Raw genomic sequence first — 10,473 nt, 5'->3', positions numbered from 1 at the left:
CCCTACCTCTGCCCTCCCAGCATATTATAGCACAACTCTTGTTTACATAAATATTCAAGATTTACATTATTACAACTCTGTAAATATTGTATATGTCATTATGCATTATGATTTCATTAGCTTTCTTAAACAATATTTTCCCCTGGAATTAATAATTGTATTTTTAATTGGTTTGAATTCTCTATAGAACAGTGGTTTTCAAACTTTCCTTCTTAGCAGTGGAACTCGTCTTTAAAAACAGAGGTACTAAATATTAAAACAATATTTTTCAAACAAAATTTTATGTGGAACCCTACTACATCATCCAGGAAAATTTGAGCTTCCAGGTTGAAAGCCTTCCCTTCAGGGCTGCCACGGAGAGCCAAGCAGGTTGTGTATTACACAACTCTGGGGTTACCATTCACATAAATAACAGTGTGATTCAGTCATGATAATTATAATTACATACCCCACTGGTGGAATGCAGACATTATGTAAAGAGAGGTCCACCTAGATGTATACATTTCATCAGGAGTCTCTGCTTTAAAAAGACTTATTCCTTTCCCAATGCAAGGTTCTGACCTCTCCTCATTCTGAATAGGTTCCAGTGATTTTGCTTCATCAGTCCCTTCAGTACATCGCCCACAGGCTGCTGGCCAGAGCTGCTGTTAGCTGATGGCCACCTATTGACTGATTCAGTGTCCCTCGGATTTGCCCGGGTTGGGCTGGGCTGGGTGCCAAAAGCTGAATGCAAACAGCTTTGCTCAGGGATCGTTCCAGTGCAGCCACTGGGATCCAATGCAAGGAATGGATCTGCCAGAGAGAGTAAGTGAGCCGTAGAAGCAGACAGTGCAGGACCCGTGTGCCCATGGAAGTCAGAACTGGAAGAGGGAAGCAGGCCAACAATGAGCAGTGGGGTTCAAAAACCTCAGCTTTGAGGATCACCCCCGTGTGGAAATCCTAGTTTCACTTTCAGATGGGTAACCTTGGGCTTGTTGCTTAACCTTTCTGGGCCTTCATTTCTTCACGCCTAATTAACAAGGTTGTCATGAGAGTTCAAGAAGATAATGTGTAACCCTAATAACTCCCAGGGCCACATGTGGCTCAGTATTTGCTCAAAATCTCATTTAAGGAAACATAGTCCAACAGCCTGAAAGTAATTGAAAAAGATGTTGCAATTCAAATTACATCCCTCATGGAATTCAGAGGGGATCCCATTCCTGGCTGATAGCTGCTCCCCAAATCCTTTCCCTCCGTTCTCTAATTTCCCCACGATGTACAGTGTCAGTGAAGTTCTCCTGAGAACAACGTCTGAGGCTTTTTTCCTCTTTCTCTGCCTCATTCCTCACCCTCCATCCCACTGCCATTTTCTCTTAGGTCTGTTTTCCTCTACTAATCCTGCCATTGCTGTGTCACACACACAGACACACACACGCACACACACACACACACACGACCTGGAAATGAGCTGACAGAGATGCAGACAGGAAATGGGTGGGGAGGGGTTCTGGCCGGAGGATATCCTGAAATTAATCTTGCCTCATCACACTGGTGAAGTATAAAGCACAGGTAGCAGAGGCTCAGCAGAAACTGGTTGTCTTCTTCATTTTTCAGTCAAGGAACTTCACGGAGGGTGTGGGATGACCTGCGTAAGGTACCTCTGAACACCTAACCGCTAGTAGCAGATGGGCAGTGACTGGAAAAACCCGCCCTATTTCCTCCAACCCCCTCAAAGTTAGTATTAACCCCCCTATTTCCTCCAAATCCCCCCCAAAACTAATATTAAGATGGGACACAGCTTCTGCCTAAATTTTCCTTTCCTGCCCTGCTACCTTTAAGCGTAAGCATGGACTTACCCTTCCTTACTTCCTACCCCCACAACTCTCGTTCTATCTTTTGTGGACTCTATTCCCTTCATAGGATGTCTTTTGAGTCATATAGTGGGTACCTACTATGTGCCAAGCTTGTTAGGAGCTGGAGATTCAGAGACAAGGAAGACATAGACCCTGTCCTCAGTTGCTCACAAATAAAAAGAGACTGTAATTCTATGTGATAACACTGTAGTGAAGGGAAGCCAGAATGCTGTGAGAGCACGGGGAAGTTCTTAACCCATTGAGAGATCAGGGAAGACTTCTTGGAGGAGGTGTCATCTAACCTGTATGATGAAAATAACTACTCTCATATATTAAGCAGTCTTTATGATGATAATCGCCACGCTAAACACTTTGCTAAGTACATTAGCTCATTTAATGTTTACAGCAGTGTTAAGTGGTAAGTGTTGCTATCCTCGTTTCAGAAATGAGGAAACTAAGGCTCAGAGAAATTCATTGATTTGATTTTCTCACAGCCACATAGCTAAAAGGTGGCAAAGCTGTGATTCAAACACAGGCCTGTGCAACTCCAAAGACTATGCTTTTAACCACAGGGCACTGTGTACAGGTATTTAAGATGCACATTGAACAAGCCTGCCACATCTGGGGGCAGCATTGTTTACGTTGTAGGCAGAGTAACTTATGTGCATGACGGTGTTTAGGTGGACACAGAGACTTGGACCTCTCTGCTGATTCCTTGAGCAGCAGGAAAGAGCCTCTTCCTGATCCGAACTTGGCTGTGGCATGTCTCCTAGGGGACAGTGGGGAATGTGGGCACCGAGGAGAGTGCATACATCCCAATGTCAGGGTGTCTGTGCTGCCAGGGCAGCAGCCTTTGGCCATACAGGTGGATGGTAACATCTTAACTTTAAACATTTTTACTTGAGGAAGAAACACCTTTTCTTAATTTGCACAAAGTTGACAAAGTTGTCACATGGACTACAGTGCCCCACTGCCCCATCACCATTCAGTGTTGGAGAGGATGCAGCTACAGAGCCATCTGGCCCAGCCTGATGCAGGGACCCAAAGACAAATAAGACACTGGTTGGTCCTCCATGACCCACCAGGTTAAAAACAAATGCTGTCCTTTCAGGGCCACCCCAGAGCCATCAAACTAATCCCCTTTTCTCTCTCTTTCTCTCTCTCTTTCTCTCTCTCTCTCTCTCTTTCTCTCTCTCTCCTCGGCAGACGGGAAGGATTGAACCTAACTACCCCAAGGTCTGTGGTCACCAGGGGAATGTCCTGGACATCAAGTGGAACCCCTTCATTGACAACATCATTGCCTCGTGCTCAGAGGACACGTCGGTGAGCAGGAGGGGTGTCCCCAAGGAGGGCGGGCCCGTGGGACTCCTCCTTGCTTCCTCCTTAAACTCCCTTCCCTCTCCCTTCTTTGCCCAAGATGGGGAGTTAGGAAGATGACTGAAGGAGAAAATCTATGGACTGTTTGACAGGTCTTGTGCCTTTCGTGTGATTTCATTTGGAGGTATTGATTTTATAGTTGAGAGTTAGAACAAAAAGATTAAGTATATGATCAGCACTCATCTGCAGTCTCAGGAGGAGAAGGGCAAAAGGAGGAATATGGACAAGGAGGGAGGGAAAGGGAAGAGAATGAATGAGCCATGAAGAAAAGAGCCCCTGTTCCTGCAGGCTGGGCATGGCAAATGCACCATCTGGTTTCGTCCCCTGTGAGCCATGGTTTTAGGGAAGGACACCGGGCTGAGCATTGTCATGACTTGTCCAAAGACCCACAAATATGGCCCAGAATTTGAATTCCATGTGTCCCACCACTTAGTGGGAAGAGAGAAGAAATAGGAGAAGGGAAATGAGGAGGAGGGAGCAGGGAGGAGATAGAGGGAAGAAGAAGAGAGAACAGACGGGGAGATGGAGATGGATGGAAGAAAGCGGGCGGGGGGGAGATAAAGAATCCAGGGAGAGTAAAATTTGAAGCTGCTGTCAGGCCACCCTTTCCCTGAGTTCTGCTGATTTTCACACACAGAGGTAGAGCCTGGTGTTGGCAGTGGCCTTTGTGTTTCTGGAGAGGGGCCCCATGCCTTTCTTCACACTGCCCTTGAATAACATCAGTGCCTCAGCTTGGGATCAACAGGGGATGTCAGAGCTCAGCTGAGCTGTGAGGAAGAGCTGCCTGAGTCCCTGGTGTTCCCAAGTGAAGGAAGATCAGCCTTTTAGTCAGGTCATAAGCATCTACCCAGTACTCACTGGCAAAGCCTTGGTATAAGTCATAGGCTCTCAGGGTATTGGAACTAAAAGGCACTTGCAGCTCAGGTTACTTGGCTTTCCAGACTCAATTGTGAGCTCCTGAGAGCATAGGCCATGGCCTATTTGCTTCTGAATCCCACATATCCAACACAGAGCCTACTACCTAGTAAATGTTTAGTAGGTATTAGATGGGATGGACAGGTGGATGGACAGATGGATGGATGGATAGATGGATGGTTAGAAGAATAGACTGTTGGATAGATGACTACATTGATGGTTAGAGAGATGACTAAATAGATAATGGAAAGATAGATGACAGGAAGGAAGGAAGGAGGGAAGGAAGGAAGGAAAAGGAAGGAAGGAAGGAAGGAAGGAAGGAAGGAAGGAAGGAAGGATGGAATGATGCAAAGGTTACTGGATGAAGGTAAATGGATAGATGGATGGATGGAAAGATAAATACATGAATAAATATAGCCAAACTAATTGATTATTCAAAGAAAGAGAGTCACAGTGAGTAGTCTCTATTGGTCAATAAATTTGGTAGGGGGAAGTCACCTGGCACAGTATCTAGGAAGTGGGAGTAGTGGGGAGGGAGCTAAAAGAATGGAATGGAACTGCCCAGCCCCCGAAGGTCAAAGTCCTAAGTCAACCCAAGAAGATTCCTGAGAGCAGCAGCAGCAAGGGCAAGGCCCATGTGAGCACAGAGATCAAAAATTGGCGGTGACACGAGCCATCAGGTTTGATTACTTTCTTTTTTTCCTTCTTTTTTTTTTAATCGGGCTTTATTGGATTTCTGTTATTTCACATTTAGATCCCCAGATACTTACTTTTTTTTTTTAATTAAGTTTATTGGGGTAACAGTGGTTAATACAATTATATAATTTGCAGATGTACATTATAATTTGGCATCTATATATTCTATTGTGTGATTACCACCCAAAGTCCAGTTTCCTTTAGCTACCTTTTATTTGATCCTCTTTACCCACTTTACTCTCCCCCTGCCCCCTATGATTACTTTCTTTAGCAAAATGGGGAAAGTGACCAGAGGTCAGAGCACAGGCGGGGCAGAGGGTGGGCACAAGGTGATGGAGCCAAGCACTGGTCCAGAAGCCTGAGGAAAACAAGGTCACTGGTTGCTTCCTGGGCTGGGAAGGAGGCAGCTGGAGCTGATGGGGACTGGAGAGGTCAGTGGTCAGTGCAGGTAAGGCCTGGGCTCAGTGGGAGACAGGCAGGTGGAGGTGCTGCCCCTCCTTCTCTGCTGGGTTTAGGGAACCCGAGAAGGAGTGCCAGCAACCACAGCCTGCTCCACCGCTGCCTGCTAAGATATTGAGTGACTGTCGCCAGCCATCAGGGAGCAAACACCCCTGAAACTTGGGGGTGCCTTATACCAAGCTCCTCTACCCAGTCGGGCTGGACACTTAACACACGGTTAACCCTCACAGCCACCCTGTGACCCAGGCACTGCCATCCCCAGATTGAGGGTTGGAGGCAGGTCACACAACTAGGAAGTCGAGAAGGGTTTGTGGTCCCAAGCTCACTCTCTTCCTGCTCTCCTAAGTCTCATCATAAGATGAATTCACAGAGTCCTGTGGGCAGCCTCAGGCCCCTCCTGGTGTCTTGTGCCAGGGGAGCCAGCTGGGAAAGAGAAGGGCAGTGTTCAACTTGCTGTGGAGAGGGACAGGTTAGGCCAGGGCTCTCGGAACCAGTGGCCATCCTGGCTCTACCTCAGGTCGAAACTTCTGCCTGAAACAGAGCGAGGGTGGGAGGGTCACTGGCCCTGATAGCCCTGCTCAGTTGTAGCCCAGCACCTTATCTGATCTAAGAGTCAGGTGCCGCATCTTGTGGGACCTCAGCTAATAAACCAGACATCCGTGCTGTGCAAGGCCCCAGCCCTGGCCACACAAGCCAAGGGCTGCCTTCAGTTTCACATACATCGACTGAAGGACCACAGTGTGCCCACCACTCTCCTGGATGCGGGGCTTCAAAGAGAGTTGGACTATGGAATCTGGTTGACCTGGGATTGAATCTCGGCTTCACCATTTGCTAAGTGACCAAAACTGTGTTACTTACCCTCTCTGAGCCTCAGTTTTGCTCATCTTTTAACAGTAATAATGATGATACATCCTTCTGACAGTTGCCAAGAGAATGAAAGGAGGTCCATGTCTACCACTATGCCTGCTAGTCTCCGCCCTGCCCTGGAAACACTGCCAGTGGCGGGGCAGCATCACACCCCCTCACTGAGATGCAGTGCAGAATGACCTCACTGCAGCCACAGAGGGTCCAACAGGGCTGTGTGCCCAGGGAGGAGAGAGGGATTAATTTCAACCAAGGTTTAGGCAGAGCGGGGGGTGGGGCGGGGGCGGTTAGCGAGAGCTAGACTCTGGAGAAGCGGGACTTTGATGGCAGGGAAAGGGTTTAAGGAGGTCCAGGGAGAAGGCAAAGGCACAGGCCTGGAGGGAGTGTGTCATAGCTCGGGCCACTGTAACAACATACCACAGGCCAGGTGGCTTATAAACAGCAGAAATTTATTGCTCACAGTTCTGGAGGCTGGAAAATCTGAGATCAGGCTACCAGCACGGTCGGGTGTCTCATTGTGTCCTCACACAACAGAAGGGGCTAGGGGTCTCTCTAGAGTCGCGTTCATAAAGGCTCCACCCTCAAGACCTAATCACCTCCCAAAGGCTTCGCCTCCTAGTACCATCACCTTTGGGGGTTAAGATTTCAATATATGAATTTGGGGGCAACATGGACATTCACACTCTAGTAAAGTTCATATGGTATGTATGCCTGGAAGGTGGAGGTATCTGGTATGGCTGGAGCCCTGGAAGGTGGCAGAGGAGAGGAGTGGGCAGGAGAGGGACTGTGAAGGGAGGAAGGGAGCAGAGAGAAGGCTTGAGATGCCAGGGTGAGCAGCTGCACTTTGAAGTGAGGCCTGTGCTTCTCAAGCCATCTGAGCATAAGCTGGGACACCAGGCATACAGCGTGTGGGAGATGCCACATGCTCTGGGGGGGTTAAGGGAGGGGAATTAGTGGGGCTGAAGGGTCAGGGCCAGCTTTGTGGCAGAGGTGGGGCCCAAGCCAGCTGGACAAGTGCTGGAATGGGGCTCCACAGAGAAGGGGAGCACCCAGGGAAGGGATGTGAAGAGAAAGGACATGGGGCTTGGAGACACAGAGACAAGGTGGGGTGGGGGTGGCCCAGGCTGCTGATCCACAGAGAAGGAGATTAAGTTTCCAGAGCAGAGAGGAACTAAGCTCTTGCTCTGGTTGCTAGTCCAGCTGCCTCAGAAGCAGCGGCTCAGAGCCCCGCTGGTCTCCACCCCTCCCCAGCCTCAGGGCCGAGGGTTGTGCTGTGGAGCCAACAAGCCCTTGAGGCTGGGGCCCAGTCCCTCCTGGAGAAGGGCACACTGAGGCCCAGGGGCAGCGCCTTGCCCCAGGTCACACGGAGTCCGAGTCTCAGGCAAGTGGGAACTCAGCCAGGTCTCTGAGCTAGTCACCAACACCTGTAGCTTTACAGGTGAGGAAACTGAGGCTCAGGGCCATGAAGGGCTCAGCTCCATCAAATACTCAACGTTTACATCTCGGTGTCCTCGCTGTGCAAAGCCCACATGGCACCTCAACCAAGTCCTGGGAGGGTGGAATGTACAGGAAGTGGAACCTGCAGCTGCAGGGCAGGTGAGGAGGCTTGTCAACCTGCCCAGGCTGTTCTGACTGACCCTTGTGCCTCCATCAAACACCATGAGGGTAGGCCACTGAGACACCACCCTTGACCCACTCAGGCCCAAATGGTCAACGTACTGTGCACCAGACATAACATCTAGAACCAGGGTTAAAAGGTCAGTCAGCAAACCTACTGTGTGCCAGGCACTGTGCTACACTCCAGGGCTGGGGAGGGAACCACCCCAAAAGGCCCAGAGAGAAGCTGCTTCCGGAGGGTTTGGCCCATCTCCTGAAAGTGCCTGTGTACTCACTCTCACCTCTCCATGGCCCACCCCTCTTCTCAGAACATTCAGAGGACACTGAAGGGATCTAGAGAGACTTCATCTCCCTCCCAGCTCCTTTCCCATATCCCTCATCCCTTGAAAAATCTCCAGTGAAATCCATCCCCCATGTCCCTCAGGCTCAGCTGCCCCTCCCCCAGAGTCCAAGGAGGTCCCCAGGAGCCTAACCCATCCCTCCAGGGATAGGGGAACATACCCAAAGCCCTTTCCCAAGGGCTCCTGTCCTGAGGGAGGGGTGGGGGCCGTAACTCTCCTGGCATCTGGCAGAATCCGGTTCTTTCTGCCGCTGGGTGATGTCACCTATTGTTGAAGGGCTGAGCTTTTTATAGCTTCTGCGGCAGCTAGGGAGGGTGGCTGGCAGGCAGCAGGAAAGGGTTCTATGGGTTTCCAAGCCTCCTGCTCTCAGTCCTTCTCCAGCAGCCACAGAGAGGTTTTTGACATCTCAAGGAGAGAAGAGAGTGGTCCCAGGAGAGTGAGGGGGCGAGGAAGGCAGGCCCCTCTCCCCGGTGAGCCAAACGCAGCACCTTTCTTTTGCCTTCTTATATTCCTTTGCTCCTCCATCCAGTGGCTGCCCTCACCCACCCCACCTGACCCCACCTTCCCCAGAGATGATGCCCCTCCCAGAAGAGCTTGGGGTGGGATGGGGCAGGATGTCAGGCCTGCTGGAAGCAGCCAGAAACCACCTACCACCCTGCCTTCCTACATACTTGAAAACCAGTACCTCTTGGAGTTGGAAGGAAGCAACACACTCCTTTTAGAGACGGAAGGAGGCCCCAAGAGGCCTCCCTAACACACCTAGCAGCTTTGGCAGTGTGGCTCATTTGTTAAACAGCCGGGCTGAAGAGGCCATAGGCCTCGGTTCAGATCTTGGCTCTGCCACTTCACAGATGTGAAGAACAGGGTAGTTTGCCTTATTCTAGGCCTCAGTTTGAATCCCATCTCCTCCCTTCCTAGCTGTGCGACCTAGGCAAATTTCCCAACTTCTCTGTGCCTCATTTCCTTACCCGTGTTAAGGATAACATCAATAATAATAATAATAATAATAATAATAATAATAATAATAATAATAATAGGTAGCACATATCCTTCCATGTGTCCAGCTTCACATTTACCATTTCACTTAATCCTCTAGCAAAGCACCTCACAGGACTCTCAGAAGTGGATGCTCAGTCATGCTTCCTTCTGGGCCCTCAGGTGGCCTCCCTCGCCTCCCTGGGTTTGAAGTGATTTGTTTCTCACATTGGGAAATAGCTAGGTGGTCAGAAGATATCAACACCGAGGTAGACTTTGAGATTCTACCTTTGTTCAGGTGAGTGACAATAAACTCAGTTTCTAGTAGTAAACAGAATAATTGGCAAGAAACGGGGCTGGGGGCTGACGGGTTCCAGGAGCCTCCTGGCTCTGGGCAAGACCCTCACCATCTCTCTCTTCTCACAGCAGAAGACATGAGAGTTGCTGTGAGCTCAGTTCCAGGCATTGTATCTGTGGAGTGATCGGTCAGATGGAAAGCCTAGGGCCAAAGACCGTGTCGTGTCGTACAGCTAAACTGGATGCTTCCAGAGGGCAGAAACCGTATCTTGTACTTTCCCATTCCTCCCTACACTACTCCAAACAGAGTTGTTTTTTTAAGTAAATACCAAGTGCTTTAGAGCCTGTTATCTTCCCCCCGCTACAAAGGACCACTGGGAACTCCAGCTCCTCCTCTGTGTTCCCATTCCACAGATACAGACAGTAAGTACTGTCACTTTGCTGTAGCTGTGTAACAAGCAGATCCCCTAAACAGAGCATTCTTTCTCTTAGGAACAGTGTTGTGACAGGGCCTCACTAGGCCCTGACCCTAAGTCACCAGCAGCCATGACTCTCAGTGTGTCAAAAGCAGAGAGAGACCCAACCAGATACCTTCGTAATCATGTCATAATTTCAGGGAGGAAATTTATGCTGCATTCTATACAATGGAGACAAACTTTATATCACATGCATTAACTACACAAGGGTAACAAAGTGCACGTGAAAAGTATGAATCACATCTAAAATTTGACCTATATAAAACTTGTGTATAATCCTCAATCAATAATAAGCAAGCATTGTTACACATTAATAAGTGCTTAGTAATCTGCTTGGTAGGGCATGGCATATATTCTATCTTTAGTCTTCATAGCAACTATAATTATAGGTAAAATTATTCTTACAGATGAGAAGACCGAGGCTCAGAGAGGCTAAGCAACTTGGCTAAAGTCTCATAGCCAGTTAAATTCAGAGCCTGAATTTGAATGGAGTTTGTCAGACCACAAAGCTCTCTCTTTTTTGACCAGCTGCTCCCTCCCCCATGCACAGAGACACTGGTTTTATAACTTTATTAACCATCCTTGTCAGCCATCTTGCCTTGTCTGCAGGTGTCTGCCGTCTCC

At 49.0% G+C, this 10,473-nt stretch overlaps 1 protein-coding gene across 1 annotated transcript in view; it reads left to right on the top strand.

Moving 5' to 3' along the window:
- Nucleotides 1–10,473, top strand: part of CORO2B (coronin 2B) — a 66,697-nt gene that overhangs the window by 35,866 nt on the left and 20,358 nt on the right. Inside the window, exon 2 of the mRNA XM_006920218.3 lies at nucleotides 3,039–3,155. Coding sequence (XP_006920280.1) covers nucleotides 3,039–3,155 — 117 coding nt within the window. The remainder of the gene's footprint in view (nucleotides 1–3,038; nucleotides 3,156–10,473) is intronic.

The sequence above is a fragment of the Pteropus alecto genome, unplaced genomic scaffold, assembly GCF_000325575.1.
Source record: "Pteropus alecto unplaced genomic scaffold, ASM32557v1 scaffold86, whole genome shotgun sequence".
Lineage (NCBI taxonomy): Eukaryota > Metazoa > Chordata > Mammalia > Chiroptera > Pteropodidae > Pteropus > Pteropus alecto.
This window is presented reverse-complemented; position numbering and strand designations above follow the sequence as displayed.